Below are 14,682 nucleotides of genomic sequence, written 5' to 3' on the forward strand. Positions count from 1 at the left end.
TATTTTGTTTTTTGTTTAGATTATCTCTCAAAAAGTTCACGGAAATAAAAAAGTTTCACGAGATATATATATATATATATATATATATATAGATTCTAGGTTGTCTTAGCTTGGGTTTAGACAAATTGTAGTAATATTTGCATTTCATTTTTTCCAAGGAATTTAAAAAAATCGTAAATTAGAAATTTTTTAATGTTCTAGTTTCTGTTGGATGGGGGTTTGGATAGTTTTTTAATAATATTTTTATTTATTTAAAAATTTTCTTTACTTAGGGCTTCCTTGACAATATTCAACAAAATATGAAATTTTTTGTAACTATGATTTTTTTTTTTCTAGTCTCTCATATGTAAATGTAGTTACTTTTTTTAATAATATTTGGGTTAGGATTTTATTGTTGTATTTTTTTTAGGTAGGGATTAGATTTTATTGTTTTTTTTTAATTTTTTGTTTCTTTTACATATTTACTGCATTTTAGACTTTTGAAATAAATGTGTGGTACATATATAGGAATTGGACTCTCAATATTCTCACCTTTTTAGATTTGGTCGAACTATGTAACAAATACCTCATTTTTTTTCACAAATAAACTCATTTCATTTTTTTTAAAAAAGTTGATTGGTTTTTTTGTAATTTTTTTTTTTGCCAGCTTGGTGGATGTAGATGGGTGGTTGTCGTCAATCCCATCTTCATGCTCTTTAGACATACTGAGGGGCTATCTGGCTACTGGGTTTACACAAATCATAAAAAATATGAGTGACTATTTGATACCATCTGATTAGCGCCATTGAAATGTTTTTAGAAAGTAAATTAAGATAACAAATAAAAAACCCGTAAAAAACTGTTTGAGCTAAAATACTTTATTTTAAGCCCTATTTATTTGGGTGTATTATCGTATATAATTCGAACTAATAGTCATCTTTAGCTATTAAACGACAAATCACATGGCTTGAAATCTAATAGCGGGAGATTGTGACCTTATTGCCAATAATATGAGCATATGATGGTAAAAAAAATGGCAAAAAAAGAAAAGAAAAAAAAGATGCTCATAGTGAGGGTGACAATGGACCTGAGACTAGACCTGAGACGCGACGGGTATGGTTGTGAGTCCAATTTTTTGACTTGACAAGTCAGGTTCGAGTCCAAAACCTGGATCTGAATCTATTCGGGTTTGGGTCTGGGTCCAGCCGGAACCCCACACTCCAAAAACCAAGTTAGGGGCATTTGATATTTATTTTAAGTTATCTTAGGAAAAAGTTTATATAAGGTTACAACCTTAAAATGTAAAATTAAGATGCACATCTAAAATCCATCATAAAAAGTTGTTTGATGTTGGAAAACCCTCTAATTAATTATCTTGACATAGAGATATTTGAATATAAAACAAAAAAAGGATTTCGAGTCCTAAAAATAATGTATCATGCAACCCATTATCTGAACCATCAATTTTCAAGATTTTCAAGTGTTAATAGATCTACTTGATTTGGACTATTTTTTGAGCTCAAGATTTTATAATTAAAGATGAAAATAGATTCTCAAGCTGTCCTAATAATTTTTTACATCAAAATTATATTTATGATAAAATTTGAAGATGCACTTTAATTTGATACCATACCCCTATCTTTTGTTCACCTCGAACAATTTCAGAAAAAGAAATATGAATTCAAGCACGTACACACCTATACACTATCGTTCGTCAAATGGACCACCTAGAGTTAATGATGGAGTGGGCATTTAAGTCGAGCATGTTTTGGACTCAAAAGTCAATTTTATTTTAGATTGATCTTAGAGATGAATAAAGATAATTTGGAAGTTTTGGGGTCAAAGAAATCACCTCAATGCAATGTTTCGGTGGTGGAGCTAGTGCACAATTTGCTCCAATGGGAGCATGAAAACTTTTCCTTAAACAAAATAGTTCATAGAATTCCACTTAACTAAAAGGAAATACTGTAATAATAAAAGTATGAGTAATGATTTTATGAGATCCTTCCACATCCATGTGTACAGGATCTCAAAAGATCACCATTAAATTTTCGCACATATATTTAGAAAGTTAAGTCTTTCACCTATGTGATAACTTTTTTAGATATCTGTACCAAATTTAATGGTAATCATTTGAGATCCTACACACATGAGTTTGGAAGGGTCACATAGGATTATTACTCAGCATGCAGCACACTCATATATCCTACGCAACTCTTTCAATAAGTGGATTTCATATATTGAAGGATAACGAGACATGAACGGGCAACAAATGCGACTTGGGCATTAGGCAACTGGAGGCAAAAGATTGGGAACAGTAGTTAGCAGGAAGGAGGAGATGAAGAATAAGATTGGAAATGGTTGTGAATTTACAAAAAGAAAAAGAAAAAGACAAAGTAGAGATACTTAAAGGGAAATGTTTCTATGTGACCCGAACAACAAGTTATATGTGACCCCACTTTTTAACCGTTCGGTTTAAATCGAATGGCTACGATTGTTCATACCACAATATCACGACAAACATTGTTTTATTTCTCATTTTTTTTTTTCTATAAAACATTTTTGAATGAAATTTTGGACGTCCCATCATAAAATAAAATTAGGGCGAACCTGGAAAAAATAAGAAACAAATAAATGACCAAAATGCCCCCACAATTTTCAGAGGTATTTTGGTAATTTTTCATCATGAGAATATATATATATATATATATATATATATATATATATATATATATATATATACATGCCCCTGACAGATCTATGTATGCTGCAAAATTTGATTCAAAATTATTTGTAGAATAAAAATAAAAAATAAAAAATTATGAGCCATCTAAGATATGACGTTTAAAAGCTAGCTCGTGACCTTGTGACTCAAGTCACCTCAGCCATCAATTCAAATCTGACGGCTGAGACCAGGAGTCACATATACTGTATTTGTGGGTGGAATCACATAGAAAGCTCCCTCATATTTAAAATCTGACCAAATTCATGTCCTAAATTCACATCACGACCAAAAAAGACTTAATGCTCATATGTTTTACTAGCAATAATAAAAAAAACAGCCCTTTAAGCATACTCTCGAGTGTTTAGGCAAAATATCCATCTTTGGCATAAATGAATAGCCACTCCATTCTTTTGCACAATTGTCACATAGGCAAAGTATAATGAGACCATTTACCTTCTGCACAAGGTGGAGAAAATATAATGAGACCATTTACCTTCTACACAAAGTGGTCACAATTAATCTTGACTATTGGATGTGAAATTGAATTGCTGCATATATTTCATTGACTAAGCTCAAAGTTAAAAAAAGAATTTCTTGAACTTTGTAACACACCTAAACTATTAAATTTGGTAGTTGTAAGTAATTGTGACCTCCCTATACAAAAGGTAAATGGTCTGATTGTACACAATCCCTTTCACATAATTACCTTTTATTATTATGTCATGGAGAAAGAGACCAGCCATTCACTGTCTTTTCATCAACGGACAGCTGAGAAGAACCGCTGTCCAACTTTTAAGTCCACCCTTGTCCTTCAGCAGAATTGTTGCCGGCAGTCTGGGGGTAAATATGATTAGGGATGGAGGGTCCATGTATCCCACACCAAACTCGAGCAAGATTGGTATGGCGTCCCTTGCATGTTCTATTTTCGTTTCAAGACCTCTAGTATCATCAATAAAAAGCATAAACCAATGGTTCATGAGAGTTATGCATTAACAAAGAACACCATGTACGTGTGTGTGCACATACAGATGCAGCACTGAAACATATGGTGAAACATGCTTAGCATTTTATGATTTTAAAGGTTTTGACACACACATCAAGCTGCATTAACCCAGTTTCTATGCATACAAAGAAAACAAAGATCTTTCTATATGAACAGGCCATAACCATAGGATACATCACAACTAGACAACTGTGTTTCATGGTACTAATCGGAGCATTGGCAATTCCAACCATGAATGCTTCGAAACTTCAGGGCATCTGAATCTCCATAGATCCAGGTACAATGATCCACTCCAATTGAAGCTCCACTTCACCACACTCCACATTACGTAGCCTGAGGCGAAGGTCCTGAATAACTTTCCCATCAGTCCGACAAATGAGGCTCTCTTCAGCCAAGCAGTTGTGCTCACTCGGTGCAACCGTTCTAATCACTGCACCACTCGGTACACCCTCCAAATTGAGCCTTGCACACTCTATCAAGGTCTGAATTTCAAACACAGCTTCTCCCATCTTGTCGTCCTTGGTGAATGTGTCTTTGTCGTACACATTCTGCAACAACAAATAATGGGAGTAAAGAGGTGACGCACAACACAAATCAAAATACCTAGATTGCAAGCTACACATGCTATAATGAAGAATGATCCTAGTGTGGTATAGGAACCATGTTGGGCTAACAATTTAATTCAAGATAACTCTAGTAAAGGAAGGATCTTGGATATGTGTTGCATGTGAGAGTGTGCGTGTGACCGGTAGAGATTGTGTTTTGCAGGCAAACAAAAAACCAGCATTCAAAGCTCGGATGGGTCGACTTGAACTTGGCTAGGTGCCAAGTCAAGTTTAGGTGAACACACTCCGGTTGTGTGTTACTTGTACAGTACTATAACTACTAGTCCTAGTACTGTTTCTCTCGGCTGAGTTCTTTAGAATTCGGTCGAGTAGTGAAGTCATCAGGGGGAATCAATCTGCATCTAAATGATTTCCCCAATTATTTTGCTTTGCAGCTTTCACAGCTTTATGCTGTAAATTTGGCTGTTCTGATTACTAATTGATCTAAGCATATTTTTTTGGTTCATATAATGCCTTATTCTTGATCAAAACCGATCAAGCTTTGAGCAATTTGAATCAAGGATTGTTACTTAGTATTTTGTTTTCCTCAATTTTTGTGAAAAATCATTTTTTTTTTTTGTTAAAACACTTTTTTCTTTTTTGTTCAAATCTTATCTGATCCACCAATGTTTGGTTCCTCCCTCATGTTTTATCCAAATACATTGAAATTTGGATCCAGTTGAATGTGATTCAACCCTCTAAAAAGATCCCCAAACTAATTTGTTGGATCAAAAGCTAGAAATTGAGAGATTTGACCTGAATATTCTTGGTTATTGAGCAAAAAAACGTCATTTTTTTTTTGTTAAACCCTACCCAATCCACCAAGGTTTCAATTTCTCCCTCATTTTTTGAACCAAATCTATTGAAATTTGGTTCTAGTTGGAAGTGATACAACCCTCTACAAGATTCCCTACCAATTAATTGAATAAAAGTCTAGAAATTGAAATTTTTGACCCAGAGAACCCAAGTTCTTGAGGGAAAAGTTTTTGAGTTTTCCATAAATCCAAAAATTTCAAACCCTATGATCTCATAGATCCAGCGAGATCCAAAAATTGTTTAGGGATTTTCATTTTGTTGTTGAAGATATAGTGGTTGCAGAGTCTATTTGTACGTCCACTACAATCTCAATTTGAGGAAGAGGCAGAAAAGGAGGGAGGCCAGTGATTATAACCCAATCAATTGGGACTACACATTCCATAAGGAACTTGTAGAGGAATGGTCGGTGGAGCTCCATTGATGAGGAGGCCCGAGGTGGTTGGCTAAAGGTTGACAGAAGGGCGTTATAGCTATTGGCAGAAGAGCCCAATTGGTGAGAGACGTAGCTAGTGATGTAGCAAGCTACCTAGCCAGTTGGTGAGGGAGAGACCCCATGCCAAGATGGGGGTGAGCATGAGGGCTGGACGGGTCTTGACGACTATGGTTTGGGGGGCAATTTGATTGAGGGTCCAGCATAGCAGGGAGGCATTGCTAGGAAAGAGATTGCTCCCTATATTTCACAGATATTTGGTGTGAGGGGACCTTGCCCTGATAGTGCCCTAATCCCCACCTACACTCCTATCATATATAAATCATCATCATCATCGTCAGAGCTTTTTTCCAACTAATTGGGGTTCGCTACACGAATCTTGGTCTGCCATTCTGCTCTATTACAAGCCATCCCATATCTTTTCTCACTACTTCAAATCATGTCCTTTTGGTCCTACCCCTTGCTCTTTTTTAGCCTTCCACTTGAACTAACTCACACCTCATAATAAGTGTTGTACTGGATCTGGCAACACATGGCCAGCCTACCTAAGTCTATTTTCTCTCATCTTATCACTTATTAGTGCCACACATAAATTCTCCCGAATATATTCATTTTGGATTCTTCCCTTCTTGTATTTTCCCTCATCCATCTTAAGATCCTCATCTCAACTACATTCATTCTATGGGTATGTTGTTTCTTGACCACCCAACATTTTGTTGGATATAATGATTATGCAAAATCACCCACATAAGGAAATCCCATATTATGTGGGATTGGGATTGATATTGATAAGTTTTCTAAAAGAAATAGAAATCCAAATAGATTAGGACACTTGGATATATCTCTTGGTCCTTGAGATATATATAACACCTATAGGAAATATCCTATTTGGTGTGGACTCCTAACCTTATATATATGGGATGAAAGTGCAGAGATTTGATATGCCTTATTTGGGTCACCATATAGGAAATGTGGCTTCCTCTAAAGAGAGAGAGAGAGAGAGAGAGAGAGAGAGAGAGAGGGGCCTCCTGTGAATGAGAGGCAAGACCTTCCTTTCAGAGAGAAGAGAACTTCCTATGGAGAGAAACTCCACGATGTGCCTTCTATGGATTGAGAGGATGGTTTCTTGTAGAGAAGCAGTTCCTATGGAGATTTTGAGTAGTTTCCCCTTTTAGTGAGAGAAAGTCTTTGTTGCTCTCAAGGTTATTCTCCTGGACAATGGTTTAACTGGGGCATGGAGATGGTCTCTTCTTGGACAATGGTTTAACTGTGGAATGGAGATGGTCTCTTCTTGGACAATAGTTTAGTTGTGGAATGGAGATGAGAGGTCGACAATGGTGGTGATCGGGAGATTGCATCTAAAAGGGTTTACTCAACTAGGTTTTGTCGAGGGTTATAAGGCTAACTCTATGTACCAAACTTTGTAATGTAACTTTCATTGGTCTAATACATTTCAGTTTGCCATGCCCGTGGATGTAGCCCTTCTAGGGTGAATCACGTAAATCTCTATGTTCTTGTGGTGTGTGTGTTTCATGCTTTATTTCTCGTATTATGGCTAGTGTTCTTTTCTATTTTGTTTCTGGATAGGTACACGATCTTGGTGGGATCCAACTTTTGGGATTCTTGTTTCCGCATCTAAGAGGGTTCTTAAATCCTAACACATTTTGTCCTACAAAGAAAAGACAACGCCCAACATTTCGCCCTACAAAAAAAGCTGGTCTCACAGTTGTACTATAGAACTTGCCCTTCAGTTTCATAGGTATGCGACGATCACATAAATATCCTATCATCTAGAAATATTGTTATATTTTGTAGTATGGGACTAATATGTGGGATGAGTATGTATTTCACAAATATTGTGTACTTTATGAGCTTGTATTTCACAACTCCTATTTTGGAGACATTGTGTACATTTTTTTTTTTGCATATTTTTCTATTTACATATTAAATTTGCTTTATTATATAAAGGTTCAATTAATTATACTTTTTGGATTTTTCAAGAGTTTTCCCATTTTTTTACAATTTGCTTGAGCCCTTAGAGGAGTTGTGTGAGTCCACTCAAACTCAACTCAACTTGGGCCTACTCCCAAGCCTGTGCCGAGTTTTAAAACTTTGTTTGAAACATGTCCATTTGCATGAACTATGCGAGCGTGACCATGTATAAAGGTCCTCATACATAAAACAGAAAATAGTGGACATAATTGAAGTTTCCCAACATCAGGGCTTAGTTCATTGGAACAATGAACCAAGAAGGCCCCATCGTTTGTCTGAGAGGTATACATCATTTTACTTTTGATTCTTGATGTGCATCCAGTCAGGAAATACAAAGGATTTCTCTCATCAAAGAATGCAATGTAAAGGTTTATCCTCAAATATTAGAACTTAAAACATTGAATTTGCAGAAATCAACAATTAGGGTTTGGCCCCCAATTTTTTTTTTTTTTCTCAGCTAATTTGCAATCTTAGGCTGGATCTATAAGGTGCTCCTTCCACCACATACAAGATGTATGAGTTAAACGGTAGGCTTTCCAGGTAAGGAGTGGCTTGTAGTACTTTAATATAAATGATGACCCTCAGCCATCATTATTTTTTATTTCTATCCTGTTAATTCCCCCCTCCCCCCAACCCCCCCACCCAAAAAACAAAATCATTGAATAACTCTCCATTTATATGTGCCCTCAGCATAACTTCATGAATAGTTGTCCATAATTCAAGGATTGCTTTTGTTTTTCAAAAAAGCAAAATGCATGTGTTGTATAGGAATGTCCATTGGGAATTACACACAGAAATTATACAATGAATAGTGTCCTATGTATAAGTACAGTTCAGGTGGTATAAGTGGATGATATTCTTGCAATGACGTATATGGTATTCACAACTTGAAGCTTCAGCTGATTCAAGTCACCTGAGATATTTTTTGGGGATTGCGACTGCATGATTGCAGTCACCTGAGATATTTTTTGGGGATTGCGACTGCATGATTCAAATCACCTGAGATATTTTTTGGGGATTGCGACTGCATGATTGCAGAATAGATAATGGATTGGACTCGTCTCAATATAGACAAAATTTTGCAACTTTATGAACATATACCAAGCAGCATCATTTTCTGCTGTTATCGTAGATATGGAAGATCCTCTAGGTCTACACACAATACTCCCAAAAAACTACCCCAAGAAAGCCTAGTACTCTACAATATAACAAGGATTTTTTTTTTAAGTTGTTAACCGTACAATATAAATTTTTTTGGTAACGCAAGATTTAAAGCATTTATATAAGATAAAAAACAATTGGCCAATTTATCATGTAATGTTATCTGAAGACATATGAGATATCTTTGGGCCACAGGAGAAATGTGCAGGTTAGTTAGGTGGGGTGAGGTTTGAGTGAGAGAGAGTAAAACCTTTGTTTTCCAGAAGATAAGTGTCAACCATCCCCCAAAAAGAACACCACGATGCAGGACAAATGAAGAAGGCAAAAATAACTTGACAGGAACTGGGTGCGCTCTTTTCGTCCTGAAGAGTTGGTTACAGAACCAGGCAGTTCTGACAAAGTTGGCCGAATTGGTTAGTCTAACCAGGGCCCCCCATTCGTAAAGAAATCATGGCTAACACAAACCTTTCATGATCGATCTAGTCTGCTGTCAATGCATTGGAACATTTATTGATGAGACTTCTACCTCAAACAAACTGCACCCTTTATACCTAGGGAATAGAATAAGCCATCAGACTGATCATACACCATTTCAGAGAGGTTCTAACCAAATTCTGGTCCTTTGGATTGGAATGCCAAAATAGCTGGTCTGCAGTTCTGGTTGGACTGGGGAGAGATCCAGTCACAATTACAGTACTTGCTATTTACAGTATCACAAATAGAGATGTTATTTTCCCACCTTGGATGTTCCAGTAGTTCTCGGTGGGGCAGAAATAGAGAGGGTTTACTAAAGACACGTGAAAAGGGGTTTTACTTTCATTTGCGTGAGGTAGATATAATAGGCACTCTTCATATAAATGGGGCAGAGAAACCAGACTTACATGTAGCAGTGCAAGTAGACCATGTCCCTTTTTACTGTTTCATGTAAGCAGGGCAGATAGATGGAAATACTTCACAAAGTGGTCCATCCAAATGGCCATAAAAAACTATAATTCTCATAAATTATGGAAAAATTGAAATTTTTTTACTATTTCTTCTAGTCATTTTACTGTGATGTTGCAAGAAACAACATATTTTCATTTGTACCGTTTGTCTCAAATTAACTCATCATTGATTGACAAGTGAAACATACTTAGTACTTAACAAATGACTTCAGCCAAACTTTCAGGTCCAGAATCTGTATAGAATATGGTATATACAGATATGTAGAAACCAAGTAGATAAAGCAAAACAGGAAAGCTGTAATATATGAAGAAGAAATAATTGCATTTCTTTGGCTCTGATATGGGCAAAACAGAAAACATAGACGTACAAGCTTGACGGGTAAAATAGGGGGTGCAATTGAAAATGTCAACTCTTCATTCCACACGGGGTTGAGATTGTTATCGATCACTCGAGTCTTCAATCTCTGAAACAAAAGTTCAATATTCATAAGTTTGAGATGAAAAACTTCCATCAAACACAATCCAATTAAGTTGTGTGAAGGTGAACAGGAAACCGAATTTTAAAAACTAATATAGTACATTAAGACCTGTAGAATGAAGAAGAATTGCTAAATGGATGCTCTCCCATATTGTCCATTAAAACTATTTTTCTCAGAACACATAAAGATTCCATTGTCAACATTTAAAGGAGAATAGCCTTGTTCCTCAAATAAAATTTTCCTTTTAATCCAAATCCCTGAATTTTGATAGAAGCTGGCAAACGTAGATGATGACTTACACATAAGATACAATCTGCACAAATATTAAATCTAGAACTATAAGGTGAATAATTTCATTTTGTACACATTTGATTCAACACCAATTACTGTCAATAGACAAGTATAAAAGATTCAATTTGTTCATTCACACTTAGGTCATATTCTCATCTGTTAGGAAGCATTTTCTGAAAGTCCCTCTTCCTCATGTGGATGTTAAATTTTTGCAATTTCTGCATATCAACCGATGTAGAACCATCAAGACAATCCACAGAATCACAAAAATGAGTAAAAATCTAAATAAAATGCAAGAACAACAGTGCAGAAATATAAACAAGAAATGAATGTGATCTTGCATGGCCCCAGAAAAAGAAGGGGGAAAGGGAAGAGAGAGAGAGAGAGAGAGAGAGAGAGAGAGAGAGACTTAACATTTGGAATTCCCTGAATAACTTTTGATATCTTGCAATTGGATATCACAAAACATAACTCAAATTGTGCTTAATCATAAACATTTGACATAAATATAAGTCCATTTTTGCAGTGGGGCAATTGGAAGAGTAAACTATTATTGGTAAATAACTACTATGCTTGAGTTTCCACATGGATTAAGAAAGGACGAATCCAAGTGATCAGAGAATAACTGCTAAAAATTGTGCAAGACAGTGTGATTATTTTCTAGGAGAAATTAAATGTTGTCTCAGATGATGATAAAATACCATCACAAGTAATTAGAAGGGAAATGACAAAATCACTTCATTATAGGAAACCTGAAACATCAAGATGAGATGGTCAACCATATAAAAACATACCACTTAATCACAATAAGCAAATGAAGGAAAGTTTGACCATGTTGAAGAGCTCAATCACATTGAGACTACTGTAACATTATGCCTTGGAGATTTATTTTAATATGGATAGTGGTGTTCTTGTCAATATCAATTTGCAATTCAATGATGAGAGTGAAGTATAATAGTAAGAATTAGAAAAAATTACGTTCGTACACCATAAATTTTTGTTATTATAGAAATCCCACCGAAATCTTGTATTTTATGTTCATATCCTTTTTCATTTTTTTTCTTTCCAAAATGCCCCAACTTTTTCAAGATTCGAAGTAGTTTCCTGCTTTGGATCTTGAAGCCACTATCATCATCATCTGAGTCTTATCCCAACTATTCGGTTGGTTTTCATATTAAGTCGTGGCAAACATTTTACGCTAGTTGCCAACCTAACACAATCCTTCTCTTTTCTTATCTTGGCTTGGTACTAGCCATTGGGGAGTTATTTGAAGCCAATATCTCCAAAAAATAAATTCGGGCTTACTATAACAATGGCTATTGCCTTGGAGAAAATGTGTATGATGACCTAAAGCCCTTGAGGCCATGGCGTTATACCCATTGTTGTTGCTTTAGACCTCACCTAACAAAACACGTGGTAAAGCCATGGTGTTATAGCCACTATCATAAATTGAACTGCCTCTATCCTTGTTGGTATAGCATCATGGCCTCACCATGTGTTTTGTGAGGTGAGGTCATGAAATTAAAGCCAATATCTCAAGGCATGTTTTGTGAGGTGATTCAAAGCCATGACTATGGATCTTGAAGGTCCTAAGTCATGAAGAAATTGCTTCAGACCTTCAACATCTGCAGTCATTATATAAGTTGTGGCTTTGGATCTTTAAGTTCCAAAGTCGAGCATTTTGGAAAAATAAAAACTTGAAAAAAAAGAAGGTATGACCATAAAATACAACATTTCCTCGAGGTTTATACACGAACATAAATTTAGTGGTACATGAGCGCAAATTTCTCTAAAAAATAATATGTCACAGTTTTAAGCATCAAAATAAAGCCAAATAAACATAAACTGCATATAGGAACATATATATGAAACATGAATATGAATAGGTAAATACTAGATATTGCAGGGAAAAAAGAGAGGAAAATATAAGATAATCTGGGTAATCTTATTGTATCAAGACCTATGAGATACTTGATGTGAAACCTAATTAGGGTAAGTATGTGAGCTTGTGAGTTCGACTCTGTTTATTTGAATACATATTTATACGGGTTAAGAGCAACAACATGTCTTTCGTTTGACTCCAAAATAGAATAGAGAGAGAGAGAGAGAGAAAGAGAGAGAGAGAGAGAGAGAGAGAGAGAGAGAGGAACTGGAAATTCCATCAAAATGATGTCCTACTCTTCTTTGATAATTTCATACAATTTATTTTTTTCTTCTTCTTTGCAATGCAAAAGTTTCAGAAAAGCTTTCAAACTAGAAATTCCATCAAAATAATGTCCTACTCTTCTTTGATTATTTCATACTCATAGATATAATTAATTTTTTTTTTCCCTTTGATATACAAAAGTATTAGAAAAGCTATCAAAGTTCTTACAAAGAGATGGGGATTATATAGCTTTTCTTTACAATTGCAAGAGGCCTGGCTCATGGAAATACAGATACTCCCCTGAGTAATTTAAAGTACAAAATTTATTAGATATCAACAAGAATATCATTTAAAATTCTAATTCCTCTCAAAACAAACTACTGGCAAATAAAATCTCAACTCTCAAGAGCATCAATAAGCAGGATACAATGATGAAAGTTTCAATTGATAAGTTCTGGTTCATTTATAAGTCCACAATCATCAAAGGAGAGAGGGACCTGTTCTCCCATGGTGAGGACAACATATGGGTTGCTGCTCTTTACGTCTCTGACGGCCAAGTTGATGCCCTTCATCACTCGAACTCTGAGAAGTCCCATTATTTTCTCCATCCTCTATCAACACAAAGCACCTCACAACTCTCTCTCTCTAGTACAGGAACACGATCAAATTCAACTGTTATCCCTATATATATCTCTGTGGAAGATACATCAAAAGATAAAGCAAACTTCTATATGAAAGCAATTTGGCAATTTTGTGCATGTGCATGCAGGGTCAAAAGCAGCAGAGGCTGCCACCCCACGGACTATTTTTAGAGGTGGTCATAAAAAAGATGCTCTGTCCTGTACCGAATAACTTTTTTGAGACGAGAAAAAGCTGTATATCTGAGAGTGGTTCTCCGATTTCAATTTTTTTTTTTAACATTTGTTTCATGCGGGCTGGACCGCATTTCTACATTATGCGGTCCAGAGGTATAAAGCACCCATCTTATAGATGGATGCAAATGGGTGATTCATTTAAAAACAATTGTAACCGTCCAAAAGTTTTCTTGATATAAGTATGGTGCAGTTGGCATTCAAATGCATCCGTAGCTGTAGAGGTAAGGTGTAACTTCAAATTTTATCATGGTATATAATTTTGATGTAAAATGTTCTAAGGATTATCTCAAAATCTATTTTTATATCTAATTATAAAATTTTAAATTTCAAAAATGGTTAAAATCAAGTAGATCTATAAACATATGAAAATCTTGAAAATGGACGCTGTAGATAATATGTTATAAAATGCACTAATTTTTTTTATTTTTCATGGTCAAACATCTCGATATCGAGATGATCAATCAAAGGGTTTTTCAACATTAAAACTACCTCTTCCGATGGATTTTTGATGTGCATCCGTAGTTCTACATTATAAGGTTGCATCCTTATACAAACTTTTTCTTATAAGTATCTTTTTTTTTTTTTCCTTTCATATTCATGATTTCCATGTTAAAGATTATATATTATTTAAAAATTAGGATCAAATTATATTTAAAAATATATTAATTGCCAAGCTCGCATTTGTATAATATGCAGGCTGGCAGCATGCTAACCGAGTCCATTTGTTTTTAGGAGTAGCCATTTAAAAGAAAGAAGAAAAAGTTTATATAAAGGCGATGTTCTAAACAATCAATTTAGGAAAGTCAGTAGGAATTTATCAAATAGGATTTATCAAGCTTTCATATACCAATTTTCACGTTCTCCCAAATTCTAGGAAAGTAAGCAGCAGGGGAGAATCCCAGGAAACTACACATAAAGTTATCAAACACCTAAAAGATGTTTGAAGCCCAAAAATCATCAACGTGATCATCTCAATTTGTGGCGGATTTTGCTAAACATTTTGGGTTTGCTTTCAATAATTATGCAAAATTCCAAGCTTTAAAATGGTATTCTTTTAGCTGTCTGTTTTCCAATTCAGATAGAAAGTGATTCTCACTATTAGTGGATGCTACTCAAATCCAATGTCGTGCCTTATGGAGATTATAGAAAGTAACAAGATAATTGTCGTGTCAGGTTATTGCCTTACATGTGGTCTATTGCCCATGTTTTTCACGAGGTGAACATAGAAGCTAATGC

At 35.3% G+C, this 14,682-nt stretch overlaps 1 protein-coding gene across 1 annotated transcript; it reads right to left on the reverse strand.

Annotated features, from left to right (window-relative positions):
* Positions 1 to 3,750: 3,750 nt before the first annotated feature.
* Positions 3,751 to 13,309, reverse strand: LOC18433649 (protein C2-DOMAIN ABA-RELATED 4). The gene is made up of 3 exons (XM_006843731.4): positions 13,069 to 13,309; positions 10,024 to 10,119; positions 3,751 to 4,255 (listed from the first exon to the last, which is right to left on the reverse strand). The coding sequence occupies exons 1-3, from the start codon at positions 13,177 to 13,179 to the stop codon at positions 3,956 to 3,958; spliced, it is 507 nt and encodes a 168-aa protein (XP_006843794.2). The 5' UTR covers positions 13,180 to 13,309; the 3' UTR covers positions 3,751 to 3,955.
* Between the last annotated feature and the right edge of the window lie 1,373 nt (positions 13,310 to 14,682).

This window comes from Amborella trichopoda, chromosome 12, assembly GCF_054954075.1.
Source record: "Amborella trichopoda isolate Santa Cruz 75 chromosome 12, AtrichopodaSantaCruz75HAP2 v2.0, whole genome shotgun sequence".
NCBI classification, from domain to species: domain Eukaryota; kingdom Viridiplantae; phylum Streptophyta; class Magnoliopsida; order Amborellales; family Amborellaceae; genus Amborella; species Amborella trichopoda.

Bases quoted from the DNA above. Each gene is read 5' to 3' on its own strand.
- LOC18433649 (XM_006843731.4), bottom strand. From the start codon at position 13,179: ATGGAGAAAATAATGGGACTTCTCAGAGTTCGAGTGATGAAGGGCATC. The intron at 10,120-13,068 runs GTCCCTCTCTCC...CTTTTGTTTCAG, and splicing joins TCCTCACCATGGGAGAACAG to AGATTGAAGACTCGAGTGAT. The intron at 4,256-10,023 runs GTACGTCTATGT...TTGTTGTTGCAG, and splicing joins CTATTTTACCCGTCAAGCTT to AATGTGTACGACAAAGACAC.